At 38.3% G+C, this 15205-nt stretch overlaps 1 protein-coding gene across 1 annotated transcript in view; it reads right to left on the reverse strand.

Moving 5' to 3' along the window:
- Nucleotides 1–293: 293 nt before the first annotated feature.
- amdhd1 (amidohydrolase domain containing 1) overlaps nt 294–15205 on the reverse strand; it is a 29033-nt gene continuing 14121 nt past the window's right edge. The window contains exons 7-9 of the mRNA XM_028813550.2: nt 12167–12260; nt 3329–3489; nt 294–1190 (exon numbers count right to left, since the gene is read on the reverse strand). Of these exons, the coding sequence (XP_028669383.1) occupies nt 1085–1190; nt 3329–3489; nt 12167–12260 (361 nt within the window). The 3' untranslated portion in view covers nt 294–1084. The remainder of the gene's footprint in view (nt 1191–3328; nt 3490–12166; nt 12261–15205) is intronic.

A 15205-nucleotide genomic window follows, 5' to 3' on the forward strand; every position in this document is an offset into this window, starting at 1 on the left:
GCAACACTTACTATTTGCACAGAAGTCCCTCAGTTAGACGTGTACAATCGTTACATAAACTGTTCTAACCAAGGGCTCCTATGAAGAGTGTCAGAGATTGGAGGAAGTAAAATTTCAAAATTCAAGAATTATGTTAAGTTAGAACACCTACTGCCTAATCATTTTACATTTTCAGTTTAAATATTGAAATTATCGGTGGCTGGAAATCAGAATCTGCTCTCACTTGCATTCCTCCAGATTAGACCTAAATAACCCTACATTTTGCATATACTGTATGAATTTTACTAACAACATTTTAACCCAGATGACACCTTTAATATCTGTAGTAATACATCTTCAGCTTTTCAGAAGATAAGCTTTAACATTTCATACAGTATATGTAATTATCTTGTAAAAAATAAGAACAGAAAAACAGAGTTCAAAATGGAAGAGTAAGGGTCAGTGAAATCTAACATCAGCAGCTAACTTTGTTAATGAATTATTACATTAATAAATTGTTAACTTGCACAAAGACCAGACAGGAAACTTTATTACACTTGCAATTTATACTTGTTTTTTTGGCACATTTATTTCTAAGTCAGCAATCAACCTTACTTCACATTATCTCTTGCCTACGACAGGGGTGTAAGTTTTAATTTGTTATTCTCCTGCAGCCTTTGTTTTGTCATGACTGTTGAAATATTTTCATTCAGTGTAGTTTATGCTGTATGTATGTTATTCTGTTCATTTAATACTGTAAAGTGGGTTGGGTCACCTCTTTTGTGAGTACTACAGAAAAATATGTAGAATTGATCGGAATATTGTGATAATTCTTTTCATTACTAATAGGATTTGTTCTACAGTATACTAATCCCTTTGGTTTTCTTATCTTTGTTATACACAAACAGCTCTTTAGCACTTTAAAAAGAGAATGTGAAAGATTAAAAAACTTAACACTAAGAATCATTTACAGCATATGCATCATATGTGTATAATCATATTTTTTAGCTATTAACACGCATCCTCACCATTATTTTAGTCAGCAATTATAATTTCATGTGCTGTAAAGTGGGGTTGTTTTTTTTTCCTCCATCAGGGTGAACGTTTAGTAGTCCGCTGTTCTGTCGTTTTCATAGACTATCACACCTTTCACAACCACATACTTGACAAGTTCTTGGTGGCCTCCAAACTGATAAATAAGGTGTTCCCATCTAGAATATTAAAGAGAATATGAGAAAGCAAGCAGTGGTCTTTAGACCGTTTTATTTAGAAAACAATTTAAAAAAAGAAAGAAAATTTTAATAAGTTATGCTTCCTTCTTAAGTAATAAGAGTTTAACTGAAAATTTTGTAAATCTAACAGTTCATTGCTTTAACAAATTAGTTACATTTCTGTTTCTATATGTATAGAGCAAATGTAAATGAGCACAATGGGCCTTCCAGCACAGTTAGTCATGTAATGATGATCCAGTCGTCATCGGTTATGACAGCCTTGCCCTGTTCAGTAATAAAACATTGAATTCCTTCACAAGAAACCTTGTGATATTGTCCCTGATTGCAAACAGTCATAACTCTGAGCTGAATGAATTACCCGAGTTAAAATACAAGCAACTATAAATGTAGGGTAAGATCTTTCAGGCTGTCATTTTCACACTACTGTAAACTGTAAAACACACCACTGGTGTCTTTACAGAAAAGGTTCAAGCTAAACGTGTTAATCTTCAGCAATTACTTATTTGTATGAAGAACACTTGGGGGATTTGATATGGAGAATCAAAATAAGTAATTATTTGGATTCAAGAGGAGTGACCATCTGAAGACCAGAAGGCTTGGTATGCTACAGTACCATAACAACAATATTTGAATATCACACTAGTCTGAACCAACATCCTCCCAATGTGTTGTACTTTATGGATTTTGGTGTGATGAATCCATTTCTGAAATTGAAATTTCTCTACCAAAAACCGATTCCACAAGATACAACTGAAAAACGTCTTGAATAAAAAAATGTAGATTTACTAAAAACACATTACATTTGGGATAGCACAGTGGTGCAGTGGTAGCGCTGCTGCCTCGCAGTTAGGAGACCCGGGTTTGCTTCCCGGGTCTTCCCTGCGTTTGCATGTTCTCCCTGTGTCTGCGTGGGTTTCCTCCGGGTACTCCGGTTTCCTCCCACAGTCCAAAAACGTGCAGGTTAGGTGCATTGGCGAACCTAAATTGTCCCTAGTGTGTGCTTGGTGTGAGTGTGTGTCCTGTGATGAGCTGGCGCCCTGCCCGGGGTTTGTTTCCTGCCTTGCACCCTGTGTTGGCTGGGATTGGCTCCAGCAGACCCCCCGTGACCCTGTAGTTAGAATATAGCGGGTTGGATAATGGATGGCTGGACATTGTGTTTGTTTAATGGCATAAGCATTTTCACAATATTATTCCAAGTATATTTTGAGCTGAAATATGTCAGTCTTCTTTTGTCTTAATGATGTAAACCACCCAAAATCAAGTATCTGCTACAAAGTTTTTTTCCCCCCAATCACTTTTTTTCTCCTCTCTTATTAATTCAAAATAGCCAGGAATATATATTTGAAACGTTTAGGAAGATGCCATTTTATTATGAAGAAGAGATCAAATTGTCATTTAAATTGTTCTTACAGAAATATGCAAAGTCAGGTTGAACCATCCATTTCCTTGAGCAGATAAAGTGAACTGTACAAGAATATACATTTTTCCTTTACTGTAAAGGAAAAAAAAGAAAAGCAAAAAAAAAAGCCATGTGCTACAATTTTCTCCGGAATACAAAGGCAGAAAAACTACAAGGAACTATTTGGGGAGCTTCGCTCCTCCGACCTAGCATTTGGGTGCAATATGCCTTTAAAAATCCATTTCCTACAATCTTATTTGGATTTTTTCCCCCTGAAAACGTGGGAGTGGTCTCTAATGAACACTAGGAGAGGTTCCACCAGGACATCACTCATATCTAGAGGTGTTACAGTGCAAAGTGGAGCGAGTCTGTATTTGCAGACACTTGTTCGTCTTTCAACAGTGACATTCAGAGGATTATAAGAGGAAGAAAACAAAATCACTAAGTAACTTATTCTTGTAAGAATTATATTTAAAACAAATGTGTATTTTATAATGTTTCGAGTATAAATAATTAAAATGTTTTCTCTTTTTTTTTCATTTTAAACCTCCACCTCTCAAAACTGGATGTGGTAGAGAAAAACTTGGCAGATTTGGATTCAGCACCCTCAAACCTATAAAGAGCACCTACAATATTTGACAGGAGCAGCATAATCGGATCAAATGCTTTTCATTCCTTTTTAAGGAACATATTTAAAATTTCACTATTCAGCATATACCTTGAGGACTTGAGGATGACAAAATCTCCATTCTTGCCCACCTCGAGGGAGCCATGAGTACGGGATTTTCCCAAAGCATATGCTGCATTAATAGTAGAAGCAGCTAATGCCTCACTCATAGACATCTTCATATTCACACAGGCAAAATGCATGACCATGGGCTGGATAAGACAAATGGCAACACAGAAGAAATAGTTAGCAGTATTCACATTATTACAAACTGTTAAAATCGCTTAGTAATCCATGCATGCCACAATGAAGAAATCCACTCTTACACATTCTTAATGCATGCATTGCACAAACCAGCAAGCAGAACATCAAGCTGAAGGCAATTCATTAGTAGTTATCATCTGCATTATCTTTTTTGGAAAAAAACTCACAACTTGTGATAAGATTCTCTGTTTTTTTGTCAGTATCTTGGCATCTTTAAGAAATGTAAAGCCGATTTCAAGAACATGGGCTGCCAGTTATGTGACCTGCATATAGCCCAGCATTAGGCCAAACAGACAGCAGTACCTGCCTCTCATGTCTTCTCGTGTTTTTAGATTTGTCCAAGAAACTGTGATCACTTAGCACTATCTGTGTCATGGGCCAATATGGCTACAAAGATTTCAACTATACAGTTCAGTAAGACATTTATTTTGCACATACAAATACTATATATTGTTTGAGCCAAAAATACGCAGGATAAATATACTTGTATTAGGTGCACACATATTTTGAAATACTAACTACACATTATATTATCACACAATCAGCACATACTACTATAAGGTGTCAAAGCAAGTGAATTGTTCTGCATATGAGTGAACATACCTCAATGAATATATTGTGTGATTATCTGATTGCCAGGAAATTAACAAGGTAACACACAAACAGTGAACTAATATGTCTAATCTGATTATGCACATCTTGGAAAGCTTTTCAGCTAAATGGAACACATAACTCCAGTTCTTAAATCCTTACACTGGCTCCCAGTTAAATTTAGGGCAGATTTCAAAATCCTCCTTTTAACATATACAGTGATCCCTCGCTATATCGCGCTTTGCCTTTCGCGGCTTCACTCTATCGCGGATTTTATATGTAAGCATATTTAAATATATATCGCAGATTTTTTGCTGGTTCGCGGATTTCTGCGGACAATGGGTCTTTTAATTTCTGGTACATGCTTCCTCAGTTGGTTTGCCCAGTTGATTTCATACAAGGGACGCTATTGGCAGATGGCTGAGAAGCTACCCAACTTACTTTTCTCTCTCTCTCTCTCTCTCTCTTGCGCTGACTTTCTCTGATCCTGACGTAGGGGGATTGAGCAGGGGGGCTGTTCCCACACCTAGACGATACGGACGCTCGTCTAAAAATGCTGAAAGATTATCTTCACATTGGCTACCTTCTGTGCAGCTGCTTCCTGAAGCGACATGCTGCACGGTGCTTCGCATACTTAAAAGCTCGAAGGGCACGTATTGATTTTTGATTGTTTGTTTTTCTCTGTCTCTCTCTCTGCTCCTGACGGAGGGGGTGTGAGCTGCCGCCTTCAACAGCTTTGTGCCGCGGTGCTTCGCATACTTAAAAGCCAAACAGCCCTATTGATTTGTTTGCATTTCTCTCTCTTTCTGACATTCTGTGCTCCTGACGCGCACTCCTTTGAAGAGGAAGATATGTTTGCATTGTTTTAATCGTGAGACGGAACTGTCATCTCTGTCTTGTTATGGAGCACAGTTTAAACTTTTGAAAAAGAGACAAATGTTTGTTTGCAGTGTTTGAATAACGTTCCTGTCTCTCTACAACCTCCTGTGTTTCTGTGCAAATCTGTGACCCAAGCATGACAATATAAAAATAACCATATAAACATATGGTTTCTACTTCGCGGATTTTCACCTTTCACGGGGGGTTCTGGAACGCAACCCCCGCGATGGAGGAGGGATTACTGTAAAGCATTAAATGGCCGAGGTCCGGCATACTTGTCTGAACTTATCATGACTTACAAACCAGAGCACACATTAAGATCTCAAGATGCCGGTCTGCTTATGATTCCAAGGATTAATAAAATAACAGTGGGAGGTCGAGCTTTTAGTTAAAGGGCCCCTAAACTGTGGAATGGTCTGCCTGCTACTATAAGAGATGCCCCTTCGGTCTCAGCTTTTAAATCCCAGCTGAAGACTCACTACTTCAGTTTAGTATATCCTGACTAGAGCTGCTGATTAACTGTACATACTACATCTCTGTTGTTAGTCAATAGCACTAAAACATAAGTAACACAATAGTTATAATTTGTTACTAACCCTCACCTATTCTGTTTCTCTTCTCGGTACTCAAATGTGGCATGGTGCCACAGCCCACCTGCCAAGTTGTTTTGCCTGCCTAAGGTAAAGTCATCCCTGATGGAGGATCACAGGAATCGTGGGAAGGAGAGGTCTTTTCATCAGATTGGCTGGCCCAGCGCTGTTTCAGCCATGGAATGGCCAGATGGGGGAGGCAGCTTGATGGATGAAGTCTCCAGGACTCTAAATATATTAAAATCTTCTTATGTGATTTCATCTACTGTTAAATTCTGCTCCATACTTCTAAAATTTTTATTTTTATACTGTATTGAGGATTTGTTCTGTTCTGTGTATTGTATTGTATTGACCCCCTTCTTTTGACACCCACTGCACGCCCAACCTACCTGGAAAGGGATCTCTCTTTGAACTGCCTTTCCCAAGGTTTCTTCCATTTTTCCCTACTAGGTTTTTTTGGGAGTTTTTCCTTGTCTTCTTAGAGAGTCAAGGCTGGGGGGCTGTCAAGAGGCAGGGCCTGTTAAAGCCCATTGCGGCACCTCTTGTGTGATTTTGGGCTATACAAAAAAAAAAACTGTATTGTATTGTATTGTAAATGTGAGCTCACTGTAAACTGAAATTTACTGAAATTGTTTCATCAATCTTTAGAGCTGTGAGGGGCTAGATCAGGTGACTACCACAGAATAGTACTTCAGCAAATTGCACCACTCCCTCTCTTAATCACTCTTGTGAGTTTATAGTTCATAGTGAACCTAGATTGAACAATTGTGGTAAGACTTCTAGTTGTAAAAGATGACTTCAGGTCCTGTATGACAGTAGGTGACAGCAATACAGTTTTAACATTTTGACATGAAGAAATCATCTATTAAGATGTCTTTATTTAAGAACCTCTAGTCAAAAACACAGCAACATAATTTTACCACTTTAATGTACAACTCATTTATCTGGAAAGAGCTTCTCAACATTATAAATGTTCTGTTTCGAAAATGTTTCAAGTTTGGCTGGAAAGTGCACTAATGCACCGTACTGTCCATCAGCTGCATAGCCATGCTAAGCCCACCCACTTTGCACCTGGGCCCACACAATTCGAAAATATATTGAACTAAAACTCAAAACTCTTAATTTCCAATCTCCCAATCTGAAAATGGAAATAAAATGTGCCCTGAGCTCAAAATTCCTACTCGCATATTTGGGTGTGGTCTCTCAAGTCCAAGTTTGTGCATGCCCCTCTGAGCTCTGCACCCGGCCTCGTCCCACAGCAAGAACCTTCTCTGTTTGTCCAAGTTCACAGTATGACGTCGGTCCAAAATGGCGACATACAACACAAACAGGAACTACAATAACACTTTCAAGGGTTTGTTTATTAGAAGAAACAATCTATAATACTGAGAAGGTAAACGGTAACATTACCAGAACAAACAGTAATGGACTAACTGATGTTAGCTTACTGTTCATAGATTACGCTCAATGGTTGCATTGTGTATTTTTTAGTTGTAGCTTTCAAGAAGAAATAGTAATATTTATTGAAGCCAACAGTATAAGAAATATTTTTAGAAACAACAACATACTTTTTGCACCTTCCTTGCTCATTGATTTCTTCTGCTTTCTGGACTATAGCACTTTTAGTTAGCATTTTTGCTGAAACACTAGCTTTCACGTTTACTTTCCCACTTGGGAATCGCTGTTAAGCCAATTACGAATTCTGACTTCCGAGCTCCAATGTATAACGAATGTAGAATTAATTTTTTTCTTAAAAAAACTGCCATATACAAATGTCCTGGGTATGACTTTAAACTGCATCCGGCCCCACAAGTGGTCCTCCAACTTGCAGGGGAATCATGGGGGTTGGTGGCAGGATTGGCACTCTAGCCACCATAAAAAAAACGACAGAAAGGACTCCTTTAATGGGGTCAGGCCTGTTGGGGATCAGAACTGGTGTGGTGTTTCATCATGTGGTGGGATGCGGCAATGTACTACATGCTTCCTGACCTGACCTGATATACAAATGCATTTAGTCGATCTGAAGATGCCACTTGGTGATGATTGGTCTGATTATTGATTGGTGGGGCAATTTGCAAATATGATCACAGAGCAGCACTTTCGTTATTTTACTACTAGTGTTCTAAGCAAAAGAAGCAGTTAATAGTGTAATGTTAAAATACGGTTAAACAAAGCAGTTTGCTTAGTTCTCTTGCAGCCAAAAAAAAAAAAAGTGATGAAAAGGATGAAGGTTAGTCGTCGTCAAATTTCATCAGTGAACCTGTGTCAGGCCCTCCAACACAAAATATGGAAATGGTGAGCGCCTCTGCTAATTTCACACAGTTAACAAGTGGCATGGCCAGAGCAGATTCACATTTTTCAATTACGCATGAGCACCTTATGACATATCCACTATAGATTAGCCCACGACCCAGCCCAAACTCAATTCATCCTCAGTCAACAAAATTGCAGGCACAAATAGGGGTCTTTCTGGTCAGTGTGACACAGTGGTTAAAGATATGGACTTTAGACCTGGAGGCTACGGGCTCAAATCCCACTGCTGATGTGTGACCATGAGCAAGTCAATTCACCTGCCTGTGTTCCAACTGGCAAAAACCAAAAGAAATGTGACCAATTGTATGGCAAATGTTGTAAGTACCTTTGGGATAAAGGTGTCATCCGAATGATGAATTTCAAAGTTTCCCATGCTTGGAGTACAGCACTTCAAAAGATGCCTTCTTTTGTAAGGTATGTCACCACTTCCTTGAATCGTCTCCCGAGGATCAATTCATAAAAATTGGTTGTAGAGACTGAAGACACACGCTGCAGGACAGGGCAGTCCATTGCTTTTGCCATTGCAAGCAATGTCAGGAAAGTCAAGGAAATGTTGTTACTCATCTGAGCAGGTCAACTTATGAAAGGAATGGAGAGCACATAAAACTCTTTATAGATCTTGTTTTGTTCTGTATCAAACAAAATAATGAGGTTTGTGGACATCATGAGAATGATGGGTCATTAAGCACAGGCAATTTCTTGGAATGGTTTACACTGCTCCCTAAATATAACCCAGAAATAAGATGGCGACTGGCCAGTTTGCCTAAAAACTACACACATTTGAGCCCTGACATATTGAATGAGAATCTTGAAATCTGGGCATCTCTCTTTATCCAACTGCATGATGAAACAAACACATACTTTGCAGTTTTAGCAGATGAATATAAAGACACGTCAGAAAGGGAACTACATGCAGTGTATATCAGAAACCAACACAACGGTTGTACATTGAAGGAAAGAGTTTTTTTTGAAAACTGATGACATGGATACAACTGCGTTATCTGATAGGATAACACAGCTGCTGGAGACATTGCACCTAGACCTCGGTTTCTGTGTTGGATTTGGTTTTGGTGGAGCATCAGTTATGTCTGGAAACCAAGGAGGAGTATGCGTGATTTTCAAGAAAAACAATTATGTGGATATGTCCAGTGCAATTGACATCGTCTTAACCTTGTCCTGTGCACAACATCCCAAGTGTCACCCAGAGTTTCCATCTTTTTCAATGACCTGAACAGCTTGCATAATTTCATGTCAGAGTCGCACAGACTTGCAAAGTCAACAGAAATTCAAAAAGAGCTATGACCATAAAAATGTCCTTTGGAATTAAATAATCCTCTGATGTCTGACGGAACTCATGGTCAAATGTTGTAAGTGTTGACACTCTTGGGCCTAATATTGGAGAAACTTGCCAAATTCTCTGAAAGCTCGGATCAAATAAAACTTGAAGCTGACTCACACCTGCAGCAAACACAAACAAAGAAACTTTTTTTGTTTCTTCTTGTTGCTTTAAGCAAGTTATTTGAAAGGAGTGAGTACTCTAGTAAAGACTTAGGGGTGTAAGGACAGCTGCACTGTATTCAGGAATGATTTAGAAAAAGACTGATAAAGTAATCACATTAACAGAGAAACATGAGATTATGAGCTGGGATGTCAGCGGCTGTCGAAAAAGGAATGTGCCAGCTAGGATGGCAGGTGATGATACTTGCATAGTGTAATTCTTCGGCAAAACATCACCTGTAAGGAACATATCTGATCTAAAACAAACATGGTATGACATAGACAAACAAATCATGGAACTGAAGACTTGTTTTAAAGAGGACATGTATAGATGTATAAGTGCTGCTGCCTGTTTACCTCGCTTAACTACCTTTGGTGAGAAGACATTAACACAGCCTGCTTACACCCAAAGCTCTATTAGTGTAGAAGATGCACAACATAGAGTGTTTACACAACAGCTGAAAAGAAAAGTCAGTGACGACAGGTGCTTTACATGTTGAATTACTTCATGCATGTCCTACTGGCATATTTCCTAACACGAGTTCTCTTTTTCCAGCCCTGAGGAACCTACCCAAGATAAGCTGATCTGTAGAAAGTTTTTTTCTGTTGTGGATTGGATAAGGTCTGGCATCAGGGCACTGATGGCAACACAAAAGCTGCATGGTTTGTCTCTGCTCTCTTTTGAAAGATAACTGACTGCATCTTTGGTCTATAATTAAATAATTTCCTAATTCAACCAGAAATCCTGTTGTTTACATATGAAATCAAAAGGTAGGCTAATTTCTATTTTCAGGCTGTATGCATTGTTATTTATTTAAACAAAAAATACATTTAAAAGGTATTGGGTTGTGAATGTGGATTGCATGTTAGTGTTGCAAGGATCATTTTGTGCCAGGTAGATGTGCTTGAATGTTTGATGGTGCTGCTGCTGTTGCTTCTGTCAGCTGTGCATGTATCAGATTTGTGGTGGCATATTGTTTGTTGTAGGCACACTGATCTTTACTGGTTATATGTTGGTGCAGCTGTTCCTGATTTCTATAAACTCAGTAAATGTATACTGCCATATTTGGTTAAATTATATATGTATAAAATATGACTGGTCTTAGAAAGGGCACACCTGATTTTATTATGTGCCCTTGCAAATTTTTACTTCTGGTTTACAGTAAGTGGCTGTCATAATCACTTTCTTTAAAGAATCTGAAATTTAATCTGTAATTTGTAGGGATTCTATAGAAATGAGAGGAGAAACCGTTAAAAATAATCAAATGCACCAACAGCTTGATAAAATAACATTTTGGTTTGCTCATTCTTATTTGTATTTTAGAATATTTTGTACTCAAACTACCATTGTGGTAATTCTTTAAATAAGCCAAAAATATCCTTCCACACTCTTAAAAAATAAATGGTGCTACAGTGGTTCTTCAGAGTGATACCATAGGGGAAACATTTTGGGTTCCCAAAAGACCCATCCACATGAAGGTTCCAGAAAGAATCTTTTTTATCTAGATCATCAACAGGCTCCATATAAATAACCATGAACAGATGGTAATACATTTGTGAAATACCAATGGGTTACTAATTCTAAAATGACTCTTGATATATACAATAATACACCAAGCCCATGTTTTTTTATTCTGTTAGTGTAACATGAAAACATTAAAGATTTGGTTTTTCCTTCATTTTAGTACTATGGTGTTGTACCATGTTAGCCATTATGGATGAAGTGAAAAGTTAAGCAAAATGACACCTTTTATTGGCTAACTACAGTAGAAAGATTACAATATCCAAGGTTTCGAGGCAACTCAAGGTCTTGCCTGAAGAAGGGGCATAAGTTGCCTCGAAAGCTTGCATATTGTAATCTTTTTAGTTAGCGAATAAAAAGTGTCATTTTGCTTTCCTTCTTTTTAGGAGGTTTTTCAAAGCTCAAAGAACGAACTTCATATGCAAATAACCCTTCAATGAATGAAATGGTGGTTTGTCAAGCAATAGTTCTTTGAGGAACCACATAACCAGTTAATGGTTATTTAATGACACTTTATGGTTTTTATGTTTAAGAGTGCATCCAATCATTATGGAACCCCCTAAATTTAATTCTGAGAAATAAGTGCAAAAGCATATCTAGGCACTTGGCTGAAACTATACTTGGACTGAGTGCCCAGTCATTGATTGGGCATAAACACAGTCAGTCAGTCTAGGTGAATTTAGAGTCACCTGCCAGCTAAACGTGTGTGTGTTTGGGATGCTTCAAGAAAATGGGTTGCCTTCATAACAACCAGCAAATGCACAGAGAAGATAAAATTGCACCCAGAGAATGACTAGTCAGGTCAGAACTGTGATGAAGCTGTATTAAACACTCTACCACCCAAAGTTATATTTTATAGAAAGTTTTGGGGAAAAAAAAACAAGTACAGAGTAATTCCAAAATAGCTTTTTTTACTCCTCTGTTATAATTCTGAAACCAATGGCCATAACAGATGAAGCAAAACTATGCTCCTGTCCAGACTGGAAACAGTGTGAACACTTTAGAAGGAGGAGAAAAAAAAAGTGGGGAACATATTTATAGGCCTGAACTGGCTCACTGTCAGAATTTTGTTTCTAGAAGAAACATTGAAATTTATCTAAATTCATGCCATGTTTATACAAAAGGCAACATCAGGACCACTTAAATAATATAACAATAAAGCAAATGCTATAGAGATACTTGGAAACTTTAGACAGGAGCAGACAATACCCACTGCCTTATTTACATACTTACCATTGAAAAACAATAGGCATTGGGATTGAAATCACTACCCAAAGCAACAATAACACCTGCATTCAGCATGTCTCTGGCTCTGGGCTGCTTTAACCTAAACAGAAAAAAAACACACCACTTATTTAAAATGTATTCTTTTTGGAAAAGAATACAGTTCAACGGTATATAAGAATTACACTGATATAGCACATTTGTAGACATATATCTTTTTACAATTAGAGCGAAGGCAGGTTAAAATAATTGGAATAGCAACTCTATGGATTAAAGCCCAATTCCTTAGCACCCAGGCCTTAGTAGGCCTACTCATTCATTCATACATTCATTCATTCTTTAAAATGCATTAGAAAGTTGTAACTTCATAGGCAACTGGAGTATATCCCAATAGAATTGAGCATGCAGTTGAATTCAGCCCTAAATGTAACAATAATATATTAAAGGGTACACATGTGAACCATGGGCAGAGCCAGTATTGTGCCCCCACCCACCTTCCTCATTGACTAACCCTATAGTTTAGGATCCTCCCCCCCCCCCCCCCAAACATAAATTAGCCTATATTACATATATGCATTTTAATACACATTTCCCTTGATTAAAATATCAGACGATTATAGGTTAACACAGAAAACTCACCAGTGTTATTTAACACTAGAAATATTCATTTAAAAGTATATATGGATAGCTATTACACAGCATACATTTGCATAAGACGGTTTAAAAAATAAGATTGACTTAAAATTTTGCCAATCACAGCTACACAAAATAAGTGACTTTAACAGGAGATCAACTAGTAACTTACAGAAGTTACTTTAGCACTCCTGTTGAGCTCCAATGAATCGATTCATATGATTCACTGAAAAGTCATTTGAAGAGAACGAATTGCTCATAAATTGACCATCACTAGTTACTGTTGAACTATGTCTTGTTGAAGGGTAATGTGAACAATGTCTCACCAAACACCAGTTTTAGCTGCAAAATGTCTGATGTTAGCACTGAAAATTTAATTGATACCCCCAAGGCGAGTGGAAACCCCTTGGCTAGCGGTGTCTCCTTTATTGATGCGTGTGCTAACGCGTTTACAAAGTGTGCTTGAAAATCTACAACCACCCAGGTCACAGATTTTCTGATATCCACGAGCCACCAACTCAATTGGTATTAAATGTTTGTTGCTGCTGCTAAGATATGCAGCTTTGTGGCTCATTGACACAACAGATAACAGTGTGTGGCTGGAATGTGGGATGAAAGATGAGATGTTGGCACTAGTGTGAGGGACGGCCCATGTCCTTACCTGGCCGGGACACCCTTAGAATGAAAGGACCAGAGGAAACAGCATGCACAGGAGATGATCTCCCCCAGAGTGCTAGATGACAGCCCCCCTGGATTGCAATGATGCCTAGGATCCCCACAGGGCAGCATGGGATATGGAATTCTTCAACTCAGCCCTGTTGGATTCCATTGGCGACGCCAGAGGGTGTTGCAGGGACTGGGGAGCCCTACTTCATAGGGCTTCTACCTCACCCGGAAGTGGTTTCGGACAATGTGTACAGAAGGCAGGAAGTACTCCCTGGTGGAACATAAAAGGAGCTGCCTGCCTCACAAGGCGTTGGGAAGAAGAGGGATGAAGCTTGCTGGAGGAGGAGTGGAGGTGGAAGGACATAGTGAGAGATGGAGAGAAAAAAGAAAGAAAGTGCTGTATGCTGTAATTAAACTTCTTTGTACTATGCTGTGGGTGTGCATTGTGTGCACTGGGTGTGACAAGGATGGATATATGATTAGAAATGAGTACATTAGAGGGTCAGCTCAAGTTGGACAGTTGGGAGACAAAATCAGAGAGGCGAGATTGCGTTGGTCGGACATGTGCAGAGGAGAGATGCCGAGTATATTGGGAGAAGGATGCTAAGGATAGAGCTGCCAGGGAAGAGGAAAAGAGGAAGGCCTAAGCGAAGGTTTATGGATGTGGTGAGAGAGGACATGCAGGTGATGGGTGTAACAGAACAAGATGCAGATGACAGAAAGATATGAAAGAAGATGATCCGCTGTGGCGACCCCTAACGGGAGCAGCTGAAAGAAGAAGTACTGTGCTGTGGGAAACAAAGAAAACATTTCCCACTGAATAAAAGTTTGTGGTGTCCTGAAACTTGTGTCTGCATCTGTCTGTGTCGGGTTTGGGGAGCTGGTGTGCCCAATGCAGGCCACACTAGTAAAGACAGATTCACTTGTGTATTCAGAGACTGGAAACACACATATCAAAAATTCAAACTAGATGTGCAAAAAAGCCATTAAAGTTAGTATGGCTGGACTTTTTTTTTTTTTTTAATCATTTACTATATATATATATATAACTAATAAAAAAAACATAATACCCACTTGTGATAAATTTAGGCCAAACCTACCCTCGCGCCCTGCTACTGATGTGATCACATCAACTTTCTACCTGGTCTTATAAAAAAATACCAATTTGGGAGAAAAGCGTAAAAAAAAAAAAAAATCACACGTACAAAGACAGATTGTGCAGACTCCAGAAAGGCAATGACTGGATTATTAATCGTACATTATTTCCCTAAAAATATTGGGCAACAACACTAATAACTGTTAAACACCCTAGTATAAACAGAGTAGTATAATAAGCAGTTATGGTAAATTTGTGAAAACAATAGAAGACATAAATTTTCTGTTTTCTTTTTTGTTAGAAAATAGGCAATTAGAAATTTAGAAATAAATTCCATTTATCTATGATTACTGTTTGCTTTATCACAGGACTTTTTTTTTTTTTTTGCAAACAACTAATGTTGCCCATCTTTAGAAATTAGCTATATTTTGGATATTAAATGAAGACTTGGTTTGATCCAATGGGCATTTTCTATACTATTGTTTCAAATTTGCTTAGAAACATTGCATAAAGAAGCTGCGACCTCTAACTGTAAATTATGAAGTTTAATTTTAATCTTGTTAGCCATGTAAAAAGCCTTGTAATCATACAAGTGTTTATCAAATAAAGATTAATGGATTGGTTGATTGTAGTTCACACCTCTGTCTTAATGT

Source organism: Erpetoichthys calabaricus, chromosome 1 (genome assembly GCF_900747795.2).
Source record: "Erpetoichthys calabaricus chromosome 1, fErpCal1.3, whole genome shotgun sequence".
NCBI lineage: Eukaryota > Metazoa > Chordata > Cladistia > Polypteriformes > Polypteridae > Erpetoichthys > Erpetoichthys calabaricus.